The sequence below is a fragment of the Arachis stenosperma genome, chromosome 1 (assembly GCF_014773155.1).
Source record: "Arachis stenosperma cultivar V10309 chromosome 1, arast.V10309.gnm1.PFL2, whole genome shotgun sequence".
Taxonomy (NCBI): Eukaryota; Viridiplantae; Streptophyta; class Magnoliopsida; order Fabales; family Fabaceae; genus Arachis; species Arachis stenosperma.
The window spans coordinates 41,699,610-41,716,101 of NC_080377.1; the positions used below are offsets into that span (position 1 = coordinate 41,699,610).

Here is a 16,492-nt window from a genome sequence, read left to right on the forward strand (position 1 = left end):
AATCAATTTTTTACTACCATGTTACGCGAATAATATGAATTTTTCAATCAAAGAATTGACTTTAAGCTTGTGGGTAAGGATGACAACACTATTTAAATTTGTGAATATCTATTTCTTCTTTATTCGCTTGAAACGGGTAATGATCCATTTTGATGCAGAATGGGATTTTGAGTAGGATAGAATGGGTCAAGTTTAAGTAATATCGGTTCTGGTATTTATATAATATATGTAATATATAAAAAATAATTAATAATATTATATTATATTTAAATTTTTATTTTAATTTATATTATGTATGTGATAATAGTTATATAAATTTTAAAATTTAATTTTATTTATTGTATTTTAAAAATTATAGAAACGGGTAAAAATAGAGTGGGTTAGGGTTTAAGTTTTTATTACTACCCCTAGATAAGAGTGGAACGAATTCTATACGAATTATTGTAAGTGTTCCGTCCTGAGTGCGCCGAGGTATGTGGCTTGCAGTTGAGCGCTTGACTTCTTGACTAAGCTATACGTCGTCTTGGCTCAATGGTGCGGAATGACCTCGGCTCTCTGAAACACGGCGGCGGGAGCACCTGCACAAGACACTCCGACGCTCAAGTAAGTATGTGAGTTATAAGAGAGTAGAGAATAATAAGTAATAATGAGTTCTGTTACCTGGTGTTCATGGGTTGTGTGTCTTGACTTTATAGGCGAATGGTATGTTAGTAAGGGCTTAGTTTGTTCCGATGTATCTGGTGAGTGCTGTTACCAGTATCTTTGACTTGTGCAGAGACGTGATTTGGTTTGATAACGGTTAGGGGATAAGGATGACTTAGTCAGAGATTTATGTTTTGTTTGTTTCCAAGGTTTAAGCTCGGTTTCAGTGTTAATCTTGTTCCCGAATATAGTGGGTACACATCATAGCCCCCAAGCTCGTCTAGTGTTGTGTACTAAACGGTAGGCGAGCTTTAATGAATTTGTGTTTGACTTCCTTCTTACGTGGCTAATATTGTTGGGCTTTCTTCTGCTAGTTTTGGAATAATTCGAACTATTTCCCCGTGTAAAAGTGAACTTCGAAGTATAGCTTGTCCTGTCGATGTTTAAATTAGGTAACGGTTTGAAGATGACGCTGATGTGTGAATGAGTTGGTTGGGGGTTTTCGGTTGTTTCTGAGCTTAATGATCGGTCTTTCTGCCGAACTTATTGGGGTACACATCATAGCCCCCAAGCTCGGTTAGCAATGCATCAGAGTAGTAGGGCGAGCCTTTGAATTAGAGTTTATTTTTTTTTTTGGATGGAATTCGTGAGGACTTGGGTGAGACTCTCACTCTTCGTAAAACGTGTCCCCTCTTTTAATGCGCTTCTTTGGGTTTTTTGATGCGGTTTTAATGGTTGTGGGTTAAGTTACCCACTAAGTTAGTGGGCTGGTAATAATATCCTTTGGGTGTTTTTTGGAAATTACGTTTTGCTGCTTCAAATTCTTCTTGGCATACCATGTCTTCTAGAGGTTTGTTTCCTTTCCTGAGTTCATTTTTTGCTTGCTCTGTTCTTCTATTTTTCTTTTACTTTCGAAATGGTGAGGGAGAAAGAAAAGGAGAAGATTGTTGAAGAGAATAAAGCTAACCCTTATTACTGGGTGCATAACAACGTGAGGACTCGCTCGTCTTCTTTCGTTAGTGTTGACTCCCTTAGTGGGCTTCGAGGTTTAAGTGTTGTGAGGGAGGGTTCAGGCGCGGTTGTTGAGTTCCTTCCCTGTTCTAGTGAGGATAGGGTTTGCGAGAGAAGGGGAGATTGGCGGTATTTTTATTTTTATAATCCTGTTCTTGTTGAGCTTCGTGTTAAGTTTCCTTTTTCTGACTTTCAATGTGACGTTCTTACTCAATTGAACTGTGCGCCTTCACATCTGCATCCTAATTCTTGGGCATTCTTGCGCGCCTTTGAATGTTTGATGAGTTTTCTGTCCGTTCCTTGTTCTCTTGCTGTATTTTTTTCTTTGTTTCAAGCGAAAGGGGTGGGTAGGGGTATGTGGGTGTGTTTAAGTAGTTTTCCTGGCCGTTCTCTCTTTCTTCTTTATAAGTTCTCCTTTAAGAATTTCAAATCTTTGTTTGTAAATGAGTCGCAATGTGCTGTTAGGCTTTGAACTTGAAGGTTCAGGGCGAGCTTGAGTCCTGTTATGAGGGCCTCATATTCTGCCTGGTTATTACTTGCCGGGAAGTTGAATCGGAGAGACTGTTCGGCTATTACTTCGTCTCCTTGTTTTAGGATTATACCAGCCCCGCTCCCCCTTCGACTAGATGCTCCGTCTACATGTAATTCCCACGGCCTGTTGTTCTTGTCAGGGGTTAGCTCAGAAATGAAGTCTGCAAGGATCTGTGCTTTAAGTGCCGACCTTGGTTGAAACTGGATGTCAAACTCTGAGAGTTCTATGGACCACTTGATCATACGTCCAGCGAGTTCTGGTTTTGTTAGTATATGCCTTAGTGGTTGGTTTGTCCTTACTATTATCGTGTGGCTTTGGAAGTATGGTCTTAGTCTTCTTGCTGTTATTATTAACGCTAGGGCGAGTTGTTCTATCTTCAGATATCGTTGCTCTATTGGTTGCATGACTTTGCTGACGAAGTATACTGGCCGTTGTATTTTCCCTGTTTCGATCACAAGGGCCGAACTTATAGAATAATTTGAAACAGATAAATATAAATATAAAGGTTTACCGATTTCTGGCCTTTGTAGCACGGGTGGTGTTGATAGGATTGCTTTGAGCTCGGAAAAAGCCTTCTCGCCCTCTTCTGTCCAGTGGAATTTTTTGTTTTTCGATATTGTTTGGAAAAGGTGATATGCTCGATTTGATGCCGCGGGTATGAATCGAGATAACGCCGCTATCCTTCCTGCCAACTGTTGCACTTCTTTTATTGTTTTGGGGCTCGTCATATTGAGTACCGCCGAACACTTTTCGGGGTTTGCCTCGATTCCTCGTGAGGTGAGCATGAATCCGAGGAACTTTCCTCCTTTTACCCCAAAAGCACACTTTTCCGGGTTCAGTCTCATATTATATGCTCGGATTTGTCTGAATATCTCACTGAGATCTTCACAATGTGATTTTTCTTTTGTGGTCTTGGCGACCATGTCGTCTACATAGATTTCCATGTTGCGTCCTATTTGGTGATGGAAGACCTTGTCCATTAAGCGTTGATAGGTTGCACCTGCATTCTTTAAGCCGAACGGCATTACTCTATAACAAAAGTTTCCATGTTCCGTTATGAATGCTGTCTTGCTTTGGTCTTCAGGATGCATGAGTATTTGATTATACCCAGAGTATGCATCCATGAAGCTTAAGCTTTTGAAACCTGATGCGTTGTCTACGAGCTTATCAATGCAAGGTAAGGGGTAGGCATCTTTAGGGCATGCTTTATTTAAGTCTGTAAAATCGACGCACATGCGCCATTTACCTGAGCTCTTTCTTACCATTACCACGTTTGAGAGCCATGTGGTGAATCGGATTTCTCTGATGAAGTTGGCTTGGAGGAGTTTATTCGTCTCTTCTAGGGCTGCTTTGGATTTTTCTGCTCCTAGGTTCCTTTTCTTCTGAGCTATAGGTCGGCTTGTTGGGTTGGTGCCGAGTTTGTGACAAATGACGTCTAGACTTATTCCAGGCATGTCCGCCGGGGTCCAGGCGAATAGGTCAGAGTTGGCTCGTAGTAACTTTACGAGATCCGACCTTTCTTGTTCTTGTAGCGCTTGACCAATGTACGTTACCTGTTCTGGTTTTGATGTCAGTTGGATTTTCTGAAGCTCGTCCGTTGGTTGAGGTCTTTCTTGTGCGTCTCCTCGGGGGTCAAGCTCGGCTATGGATAGGACTTCCTTCTTAGTTTGTACTGCTTTGACCTCGTGTTGCTTCTGTCTCGTGTCTGACCTTTTTAGGCTAGAGTTGTAACATTGCCAAGCTTGCTGACGGTCTGAGTGGATTGTTGCTATTCTGCCGTCCTGTGCCTGAAACTTAACACATAGATGAAAGGTTGATATCACCGCTCTGAACATGTTCAGAGCAGGTCTCCCGAGAATAATATTGTAGGGACTAATGCAGTCAACTATCAGGTATTGTATATCAAAGGTTCTGGATAATGGATTTTCACCTATTGTTGTTTTTAGCCATATATACCCTTTTATCGGTACCCTTTCTCCGGAGAACCCCACGAGTTCTCCGGATGAGGGTTGTATTAGTTTTTCAGATAAGTTCATTTTTAAAAAGGTAGAATAAAAGAGAACGTCTGCACTACTACCTGGGTCCAGAAGGATCTTTCTTACCAATAACTCTCCTGTTTGGATGGAAATTACCACAGGGTCGTCTGCATTTGGTATGGCCGAGCATATATCTGATTGGTTAAAAGTGATTTCGAGGTCGTCAACCTCTTTATTATAGTGTGGGGTTGTTCCTTCGATTGCTAGCATAGTGCGGTAGCTTCGTTTTCGTGCTGAGGCTGTTTCTCCGCCACATGCGAATCCTCCTGATATGCAATTGATGATTCCTTTTGGGGGGTTGTTGCTCGGCCATTTGTCGGTTTCTTTGTTCCTCGGAGTTTGTTGCTCATCTGGATTTGTTTTTGCTCCTTTGTGCCTTGTACCTTCGATGTATTTGTCTAGGAGTCCTTGCCGGGCTAATCTTTCCAGCAAGTCTTTGGCTATGATGCACTCGTCGGTGGTATGACCATATTTCTGATGGAAGGCACAGTGCTTGGTCCTGTCCACGAATCGTTGGTCTTGGTAGCTTCCGGCCCTAACAGGGGGTTTGATGATTTTGGCATTGAGTATTTCCTTGATGATCCTTTCTCTCTTGGTGTTGAACCTGGTGTAGTTGTCAAACTTCGGTGTAAGTTTAAACGTTTTTCTGGTGTCTCTGTTGTCCCCTGATTTGATTGTTCGGCTTTCTTCCTTTCGTGGTTGCCTTCTGTCTACTTTCTCGGCCTCTCGGAGTTCTTCAATTTCCATCTGCCCTGCGGCCCTTTCTCGGAATTCCTCCAGGGTTTTCGGTTTTGTGACGGCAATTGTTTCTCTGAATTTTCCCAGTTTGAGGCCAGCTTTTATAGCGTGGAGATGGACAGCAGGATCTAGATCGGGTATCTCCATTGTTGCGTCAGCGAATCTGGTTAAATAATCCTTTAAGCTTTCTTGGGGACCTTGGCGGATGGTGCCGAGATAATCTGATCCGTGCACATAAATGCGGGCAGCAGCAAAGTAGTCTATGAAGGATCTTGCCAATTCCTCGAAGGAAGAAATTGATCCTTCAGGTAGTTTTGAGAACCAAAGGAGGGCCGCACCGTCAAGGTAGGTCGGAAAAGCCCTGCAAAGAATAGGTTCGTTTTTAGGTCCATTAAAGAACATCATAGACTGAAATTTCTTAATGTGAGCCCGGGGGTCACCAATCCCCTTATATGGCTCGAGTGAGGAAGGTAGTGTAAAATGTTTTGGCATTTGGTAATTGGTAATCTCCTCGGAAAATGGGTTATCCAAGGTTAATCTCTCCTTCGGGGGGTTGGTGATTAATAGGTCAGTCATGGGTTGGGACGAGCTCTTGGGATTGCCTTCATCCCGCTTGTTGGTGTTGTTTTGTGCTGACAGCTCGGCCAGTCTTTTGACCTCTGCTTGAAGTTCAGCCATCTGGGTCATAAGTTCGGCCTGCGTAAGCTGGTGGACTCCGTTGTCTGCCATGTCTGGAGATCGTGTGATCTGAAAAAGAAAACTCAAGAGGTAGAAATATAAAGGAAAAAGGTTAGTTTTACGTGGCCCCACGGTGGGCGCCAAATGTTCCGTCCTGAGTGCGCCGAGGTATGTGGCTTGCAGTTGAGCGCTTGACTTCTTGACTAAGCTATACGTCGTCTTGGCTCAATGGTGCGGAATGACCTCGGCTCTCTGAAACACGGCGGCGGGAGCACCTGCACAAGACACTCCGACGCTCAAGTAAGTATGTGAGTTATAAGAGAGTAGAGAATAATAAGTAATAATGAGTTCTGTGACCTGGTGTTCATGGGTTGTGTGTCTTGACTTTATAGGCGAATGGTATGTTAGTAAGGGCCTAGTTTGTTCCGATGTATCTGGTGAGTGCTGTTACCAGTATCTTTGACTTGTGCAGAGACGTGATTTGGTTTGATAACGGTTAGGGGATAAGGATGACTTAGTCAGAAATTTCTGTTTTGTTTGTTTCCAAGGTTTAAGTTCGGTTTCAGTGTTAATCTTGTTCCCGAATATAATGGATACACATCAGTAAAATAGGAAGAGATCGAGTAGAATAAAAACCCGCCTTCTACTCACTCCATTGCCTCCCCTGCTTGTGAGAATCAATAATTTTTTTGCAAACAACCATTTTATTTAAAATACAATCGATTCTTTTCTTCTAGGAGTAAATTAAATTTTTCCATTGAGGGGTTAATTCTTTCATTGGAAAACGCCTTGTTTAAATATAGTAAAACAATATGGGAATCAATTATGAGAACTATGGTATTGATTTTTTCTCCGTTTTTACCATTATGCATGTTTTAAAAAATACTAAGACTAGTGTTTTTCAATACCTTTGTTTATGAAACAATTTCACACATCTTTTTATGAAAATTTGTACTTACAAAGATATTTTAACATATATGAGAGGAATACTTAAGTTGTTATTTTTTAAAAGAATTATCTAAGCCCTATATCTATCCTAGACTCTTTGTAATTTTGGACTTTGCTTCGTTGTTTCCTTTGTTTCTTTTTTTCTTATTATTACATGATCCCCAAATTTCTGTAGTTACCATTCATCAAAATCACATTCCTAAAATATTTAAACTCATGCATGCATACATCTATATTTACAATTTCGCTCTTATTTGATAATAACAACTCTTCTATATTTGTCATTTATAATGAAATTTTAATCAACTTCGGGAACGGACAAGGTAGAAAAAAATATTGAATATTTAACTAATAGTCAATCTGAAATTCAAAATTTGTAAGTAATTTTTTTTTAAAAGTTCCCATTCTGCCAAGAGGAACTTCTACATCTTTTATAGAATTTCAACAATCAAATTCAATCCGATTAGCCGAATTTCTAATAATAGCAAAATTAAAATATACTGATTGTTGAATATGAAAAAAAATCAATCAAGTTTGTATCAATATTTAACCATTATTCATATGTCTCTAGCAAATAATTTATAATTTTGGAGTATGTAATTTTATAATATTATTAAAATTTTTATAAAAAAAATTTGAATTTGATCCGATTTTTTAAAAAAAATTGACATTAGACAAATAAAATAAAAAAATGCTCACACGTACAAAACTTAAAAAAAGATACTTTTCGGTGTGTACTTTTCTACCTATTAACTTATTGATTCATATATCTCGTCAGATTACTTTAAATTTTTAGAAAAAATAATTTTATCATATAAAAATTTACTGTTATTATTACTATAAGTCATCAAATCAAATATGCTGGTCTAATTAATTTGGCTTTGTCTATTATATTGTAGAATTTGCCATATTCAAAATCAACAAAGTTTTTCACTGACGACCGAAAAGGAGAGAGGGAATGTTTACCGCGTACTAATGTATTATTATATAAATTTATTAACTATTACACTCTAACGCAAATAGCTTCTTATTGTTACTTTTTTGAATCTTATTATTACGTATTTTATGATGTTATTCAAATAACAAAAGTCCAATCACATAAAAGTTTGGATATTTTATTTTATCCGAATGGGTCAAAATTTGCTACAAGCTAAGATAATTATGCCATCGTCCACAATATCCACATACCACATCCGCTACGTCATTCTTCTAACTTCTAATCTTTCCCGATTCCTCATTAGCCGCCCAACAAGGGTCAAGAAAATAATTTCAAAACATAAACTATTAAAATAATACTCAAAATTTTATGTTGCTACAAAAATAATTCTTAAAAATATGAGCCATAAATGAATTTTAAAATTATTTAAAAATATATTAAAAATAACAATAAATATTATATATTTTTTATAAGAGAAAAATTGGTTTTAGCAAATAATTTATTTTTTGATTTTTTAACTTTCAAAATTTTGGTAATTCATAATAATTTCTTTTAAATTATTAAATTATTAAGATAAACAAAACTTATTTTTTTTATAATGCTTACAAAAGTTCGTATTAAAATATGATCTCAAAATTTTATTTTAGAATATAATATATTTAATATCAAATTATTTTTTTCGCATTTTTTAAATTTTTTATAAATTTATTTATTGTTCATATCTTTTCGTGTTATTTCTTTTTAAAGATATAAATTTTTAAGTACCATTTTAGTAATTTACCCAATTAAAAGATATAGACTAATTCAAAATCGATGTTATATCTAACCCCCAAGCTAAGGGGTACTATAAATATGAGTCTTTATGGTTGCCACCCATCGTCACAAACAAAGCCTTCACTCATAATTGCATTTAACTTGTTCATTTCTGAGCTATCTTAGCTCGAGACATGGAGCTTAATTTGAAGCGCCAGATCGGAATTTTTTGTGTTCTATTGATCTTACCAGCACTATGCAGTGCTGCGTTTACAAAATCCAGAGCAACATTTTATAGTACCTCTGATGGTTTAGGGACTCCAAGTACGTTAGTTCCATCTCCACTCTTCCAACCAGCTAACTATTATATGCAGCTAAATGCATGCACAAATAATTATTCCCTTTTTCTTTCTCTTCCTTTTTTTGTCCTAGTTACTAGGCTAAAGTTACAAAGAGTATTTTATTTAACACGAATATATATTGTCATCTTTTTACTCTTTCATTTCCTCTCTCTCACTCTTAACTTTTTTTTTTCAATATTTTTTTATAAAAAAGGTAAAAGGAGACAAAAGAATAGATAAAAGACTATCTATACTGGATTTAGGAGGTTTCTTTATTCATTGTTTTATTTTGTAGGTGTGTTTTCTCAAATTAGGTTGTGTTATGTATACATGCAAAAATAAAAATTAGGGTATATATACTCAAGAACTGGAATATATAATATAGTCCTTAATATATACATGCATCTTAATACTCTTTTTGTTTACATTATTATCTTATAATTTTTTCCTATAAAATAAAAATACCCAAACATCAATTTTATTCATGTATGTATAAATTTATCCATATTTTAAACTTTTTATGATAATTTATTCATTTTTTATAAATATAAAATTAATTTTTTGTAAGAGGAAAACAGTAATTTACTGTTTCAGTTAGGGACGAACATAAGGGGCGAGTGGAGGTCTTGACCCAACTTTTAAAAAAAAAAATTAATAATAATAAGTTATTAAGTATGATTTAATTTTTTAAAAAAATTATTTAGTATTTAGTCTACTATAAATAAAAGTGAAGTCCAACTTAAATATTAATAATTTTTAATATAAAAACAGTAAGTAATAATATTAAAAAATTTTAAAAAAGATATTATTACTAATATTTTTTAATTAAACAAAATTTTTTAAATCTCATAAAGTGGATTCTTTTTTTTGTGATCGTCTTTCTTGATTCATTTGGTATTAATTTTCTCTAATTTCAACTGCTGCAACTAAGAGATTTTTTTTCAGATATAAATATTGTGAAGAATAACTCAGAAACAAAATAAAAAATGATAACTTTCTTGCTAATTGTCTTTTAATTATATTGAAAAAAAATTGTTGAAAATTTTGATAAATTCTATTATCGATGAATTTTATGATACAAATGGACCACTTCGTTAGTAAAACATACACATATTTTTTGTACTTTAAAATATATTCACTATTAATATATTTTTGTAATATATTTTACACTATATAATTTTTTGTATAATATTTTAATATTACATATATTATTAGTCCCATGATAATATTATCAGTACTTAATAATAAATAAATAAATAAATAATATGATGATGATGGAATATATGTAAAAATATTATAGCTGGACGCTGTGGGTACGGCGACTATGGAAGGACGGTCCACGGAGGAAGTGTCGCCGGTGTGTCAAACCTCTGGAGGGATGGAGTTGGCTGTGGTCTTTGTTATCAGGCAATATTCTTATTCCTCTTCTTTTTATTAATAATAATAATAATAATTCTTAGTAAAATACAGTAAGATAGCTTCTTAAATTTAATATTATTTTATTCTGTCTACAATTTACCTTATAATTGGCTAAAAATATATTAACGGTTTTATGTTTGATGTTTACTTTCTTGGCAGCAAAAGCTATTTTATAGTCTGAACATGCATGGATGATTCACTTGTTTGTCCTACTTTCAATTTTATATTTCAGGTGAGGTGCACAAACCCATCGCTGTGCAACAGTAATGGAGCATACTTGGTGGTAACAGACTACGGTGCAGGAGATAGAACAGATTTCATAATGAGCCCAGCGGCCTTCTCAAGTTTGGGAGTCAACTCAACAGCAAATGATGAACTCAGGAAACTAGGCACCGTTGATATTGAATACCAGAGGATTTCATGCAGTTACCCTGGCCAAAACATTGTCATCAAAATCAAAGAGAGTAGCACCAACCCTGGTTACTTGTCTATTGTACTTTTCAATGTTGGTGGAACATGCGATGTCATTGCTATTCAGTTGTCGCAGTCGGGCAGCAACACATGGGTTTCTTTGCAGAGGGTGGACGGTGCAGTTTTTCAGATTTCAAACCCGCCAAGTGGGACCCTCAGATTCAGATTCCAAGTTAATTGCGGTTCTGGACTTGAATGGAGGCTCCCCAAGAATGACATCCCTGCTAACTGGAGGGCTGGTGCCACTTATGACACTGGCATTCAGTTTTAAATTTGTAAGAATAATAATGCATGATTTGTGTTTGTGTGCTGCTGCCTCATGTGATTTGTTTTGTTGTTTTTTTTTTGTGATGTGAGACTGGAAAATAATGGGGCTACTTGTCCGTCAAATATATGTATATGAAGAAATAAATGTGGTGCAATTTCTCCTTTCTTAATTCATGGTCATATGACTATAATTCATTCGTTATTGCTGTTATCTTTTATCCTTAGCGTTACTCGCTCATATCTGAACATTCAGACATTTGACTTTGCATACAAGACCTCATCATTTGTGTAAGTGTCTGTTGAATCTCTGTTCTTCGTGGTAGAGAAAGCGGGTAAGAGAAGAGATATTACAAGAGCAGAGTCTCAAAAGTTTCTAATATAAATTCTGATTTAAGAATGATGAATATTATCTTGCTACAGATACATGTCATTACTTATACATTGGCTGCTGCTGTGCGAAAATGAAACTCGCACAACTGAACCGGCAAGTGTATCGGGTTGTCCAAATAATACTTCAGGTGAGTGAGGGTCGATTCCACGAGGATTGTCGGATCGAGCAATCTGTGATTATTCTGCAGATCTTAGTCAGACGAATAGAAAGATAGTTGTTATTTGTTGTAGGCGCATAAACAGAACAATAACAAAAAGACGTAGAAACAATGATAAGAAATCAGTTAAGCTCTCGAAGATGCTTGTTCTTCCGGATTAATACTTCTTACTGACTAATTTAACAATGAATGATTCATTTAATGGCAAGGCTGTAAGTGATTAAGTCAGGGGTAGTGGTCATTAATCTCCTCTGATCTAAACCAAACACCAGTAGTGATAGTTCAATCTGGAAGAGGGTGAAGTTCACACGATTTAATCTCTGGTGATCCAACTCAAAACGCCACAGACAAGATCGGATCTTCCGGATCGGAGAATGATGCTCAGTATTCTAGCCTTAACGCCGCAGGGACCTCAATTACACATGACTAACGAGATTTTACGTCACATATCCCAATTAGCCCAAATATCTTGTTGGAACTTGTGATGTACTCTCAAGCTGTAGCTCAATACTAAGTCAGGACTCGTAAAGAACTCATGTAGAATAAGGGGTCATACTCTCATTCCACCCCAGATTTATAATGATGAAAAACGACAATACATCAAAGAATAGAATGGAATCAAACATATATTAGAATAGAAAAGTAATAATATTAATCCATAGGAATGAACATAGCTCCTATCCTTAACCTAGGAGGTCTAGCCGCTCATATTTTACAGGAAATAAAGTGTGATAAGTTCTGAGAGACTGAAGATAAATATCCTTAACAAGAGTGATCTTCCTTCTATTTATACTAATAACTAGACTAAGCTAAATGTGCGAAAATCCACTTATGGGCCCACTTGGTGAGTGTTTGGGTTGAACTTGGCGTCCAACTTGAGTGAGTGGACGTTGAACGCCTACTAGGGAGGTAAATGCACTGCCTTGTGCTCCTTTGGTCAACACCAGTTTTGGGCGTTCAACGCTGACCTTGATCCTTCTTGGGCGTTGAACGCCAGAAAGGGGGAAGTTGGGCGTTCAATGCCCATTTTAGGCAGTCCATTTCAAAAGAAACTATAGACCATTATATATTGCTGGAAAGCCTTAAAAGTTAGCTTTCCAACACATTTAAGTGAGCATCAATTGGATTTCTGTAGCTCCAGAAATGCTCGTTTGAATGCATGGAGGTCAGGATTTTACAACATCTGCTATCCTTTCTTTACTTTTGAATCAGACAATCATCTAAAATTATAGAAAAAATACAAAAGCTCAAAGTAGTATCCAAAATGTGAATTTTTCACTATAACCTACTAAAACATAATAAAACTTAACAAAATATAACTAAAAGAACATTAAGAAAACAGTGTCAAAAAGGTATAAAATATCCGCTCATCAGAACACCAAACTTAAACTGTTGCTTGTCCTCAAGCAACCAAAAACAAAGTAGGACTAAAGAGAAGAGAAAGATACAATAAGTCTCAGAGTTGTTAATGAAGCTCAATTCCAAATAATTGAATGGGGCTATTAGCTCCTTACTTCTGAACAGTTTTGGCATCTCACCTTCCTTTGAAGCTTAGAAGTATTAGCATCTCTTGAAACTAGAATCCGGATGATATTATTGATTCTCTTCTTTTAGTTTTTATTGGTTCTTGAACACAACTTCTTTTTGGGACTTTGCACCTTTGAGCCTAGCCTTGACTCTAAGCATTTTGTTTTCCCGTATTACCACCGGATACATAAACACCACAGGCACTTAACTGGGAGAACCCTTTAGATTCGAATTTAGCTTTGCTTAAATTCCCAGACAGTGGTCCCAGAGATCTTAAGCGTACTCTTTAGCTTTAGGTCACGACTTTAACTACTTAGTCCACTACTAAAAAATTAGTTATTACAGACGGATATTTCCAACGGATTTTATCCCACGGAAATACAGATGGAATTTGCAAGGGATTTTTTGTCGGAAATAAAAAAATGAATTATCATAAATTACAGACGAAAAGAAGAATCCATCGATAATTCTGTCGGAAAAATTAATTTTTTTTCATGAAAAATGGTTACCGATGAAAAATCCGTTTGTAATTAAATGAATAAAACGCTACGTTTTATTAAATTTAAAATATTCCTTCAGAAAATATTAACTTAAATCTAATCTACCCCCTCACTCTCGAGCTCCATTCACAAATAAACACAACTGCCAACTCCTACTTGTATGTGCTTCTTCCTCTCTCCGTCGCACAGCTGCTTCTTCTCTCCGTCACACGAGCTGCTTTCGCTGCTACCGCTGCCGCCGTCGCTTGCATCGCATGATCTCTCTCTGTCATCCCTTGCGTCAAACGAGTTCCCTCTGCCGCCGTTCTCGTCGTGTCTACTCTCATCATCCCAGAGCTCTATTTGCCGCCGCTCTCATCGCATCTGCTCCCTCTGGCGCCTCTTCCATCTAATCTCAACAACTCGCTCTCTCAGTTCTTCTCGTAATCATCTCGAATTTTAGGTATATATATCCTAATTTAATGATTATGTTCTTCGTGATAAACCTTAGGGCTCAATTTTTCTGTGCCAGTTTTAGCTAGGTTTATCATATTCTGCTTTTGTGCTTCGTAAATCTGTGGGTTTACTCTGATTTTGATGATTTTTTTTTCTGCAATCGGAAGCTTTTTTACCTAAATGCAATATTTGTGTGATTCATGTGATACTAGTGTGTAACTTTATGATATAATTGCTGATTGACAGGGTTTCAAGTAAAATCTGTAGCACAGAATCTGATTAACTGCAGGGTTTATCATACTCTGCTTTTGTGCTTCGTTTGAATCTACAGGTCTACTCTGATTTTGATGAATTTTTTTCTGCAATCGAAGCTTTTCGTTTGAATCATTTGCTTAGACGAACATTGAATCTGTTCTGTTCTATTCTGTTCAAGTAATTTGTAATTTAATTTGACTTATTTGTTTCATAATTATTTACAACTTTCATTGTACGAAGAAAGATAGGCACAACTTTTTGAAGGGGTATGTTTATTCTAAATGCAGAAATTCAATCTTAGCGTTGAACAAATAAGGATATATCTGACCGCTCTCAAGAATTTGTTGATAAGCTTTTTGAAGAATAAAAGAAGCTTGAAGACTTTGCATCAGAGGTTGAGCAAACACAACTAAATTGTATTGCTGACTTTAAGAAGTCTTTCGAGGTTGTGATGTAAAATATTAATATTAATGCACTCTTTCTATGGTGGCTTATGGTGGTTGACCTATTCTTTACAGGAGCAATCAAGATCGGATTCAGAGAAGCTTATTGTGGATATGACCAGCTTAGTTTCTGATCACATTCATCGTCAAATGGATCTGGTCCGATTTGAGTATTACTTAGTCAATGTTTCTTAGTAAATCTTTCTTATTTGGGTTGGCAGTTTAGTTTCTTATGGACGATGGTGAATTGTTCAGGTAGATGAAAAGCTTGTTGATCTTAGATAGAGCACGTTAAGAACAAGACTTTCTTGGGTGAACATGTGTCACCAGTAGGAGAAATTGTGTCCCATGCAAAAAGAAAATCGCAATCTTTTTGTGTGCAAGCAGAGAAAGAGACCAAGGATACTGCTGATTATTCTGCAGCAAAGCATTGTCGTATTTAGTTACTCATGCAACAAAGGTCAATGGCTTGCCCATGGTTTCTTGATCAAGTCCTCCTTTAGCGAAATTCTTAGTATCTTATTTTTATATATGTACTGTAAATACCACTGGATCAGCTTTAGAGCATATGAAGAGGACTCATGAGGCTGTAAATGAGAAAGAGTCCAAGCATATTTCTGTAGTAGTGTCACTAATTAGGTATCTAGTGAATTGATTGTGAGAAACTGAGAATAACTGTCAGTAATGCCCATGCTTATTGAAAATGTGCTTCATTGAGTCGTAATCTGCTCTTAAACTAATACTTTTGTGATCAACTGGTGCAATATCAATCACTTGTGTACAGTAATGCTTCTAATAGCAATGAGCAACATGACATGGAGATCAATTTTGCTCGTGTTGCAGCAGAGAAAAATGTGGGAAAGAATAGCAAGGATCTCTTTGAGCAGTTTGATGGTAAGTGTATGGTTTCATTGCATAGAAAAATTGGTTGCAAAAAAGCAGTAAAATTATTTTATTATTAGCATTCTGACGTGTGTGTCCATTAGCAGTCTGGTTTCAGAACTCTACTCTTTACCATTTTAGCATGTTTTATGTCTCCCACCATATTCAACCTGTTCCTGCCACAAAAGAAGAGGTATGATTTCATTTTAAGCATCTCTGTTTCTTCTTGGCAGTTTGCTAATCTAACTCCTTGTGATAAATTTTGAGCTTCTACCATTTCTGGTGAGAAGGTTTAATGTGAAGGGCTATGAGACTGGGGTTTGGGAATCCTGACTGGAAGAAGACACATGAGGAGGCAGAAAAGTCTGTGGTTGTGGTTATTGCATTGCTAATAAATGGTGCTACTTGTGTTGGCAAAACCGTTATGGATGAATTGCTTAACAGTTGTTATTTGGGTAGGGACTCGGTTAAGAGTTCTTTAGTTTTGTGTACTAACTAAAAAAACTTGTTCTGCTCAAATGTGAACTTGATCTGCTCAAATGTGAACTTGGACAGAATGGTAAATTAACTAAACTTGATCGACAACTATTAAACACTGAAAATAAACAACTATTCATCTCTTCTTCGGTCTCTATCTTTCAATTTTTCGCTAATTTGAATTTCCTAAACTAGTTAATACTAGTTTGGAATCATCAATTTTAGCTATCTACTATCAATTTAATTCAGTTAATTCTAGTTTGGGTAATCGTTTACTTCATCAATTTATTGCCATTGTCATTTTCAATATCTGATCTGTTTGTGTGAGAAGTGAATGTGGTGTGTAACACCCTACCATACAGAGTCTTATGCTTAAGTCATAATTCAGAGATGGCAAGGTATTACGACTTCTAAAATAAAAATTTAGTACGTATAGTAGTATGAATGATTGAGTATAACTAGGAGCCTTTGTAGAAAAAGGGGGTAAACAAAAAAAAACCGCAACTCAAAAGCGCATCACTCCGATCGATAACGTAACGAACAAGGATAAACCATCGCGAGATTATATATATACAAAGGAGTGTCAAAAACAGGAATATCAGGACTCAAGATCCGGCCGCGAAGATAACCGGTCCGAGCATAACAATATATA

At 36.3% G+C, this 16,492-nt stretch overlaps 1 protein-coding gene across 1 annotated transcript; it reads left to right on the forward strand.

Annotated features, from left to right (window-relative positions):
- Positions 1–8,389: 8,389 nt before the first annotated feature.
- Positions 8,390–10,924, forward strand: LOC130936415 (expansin-like B1). The gene is made up of 3 exons (XM_057866482.1): positions 8,390–8,599; positions 9,917–10,023; positions 10,268–10,924. Exons 1-3 carry the CDS (start codon positions 8,470–8,472, stop codon positions 10,775–10,777), a joined length of 747 nt encoding a protein of 248 aa, XP_057722465.1. The 5' UTR covers positions 8,390–8,469; the 3' UTR covers positions 10,778–10,924.
- The last annotated feature ends 5,568 nt before the right edge of the window (positions 10,925–16,492 follow it).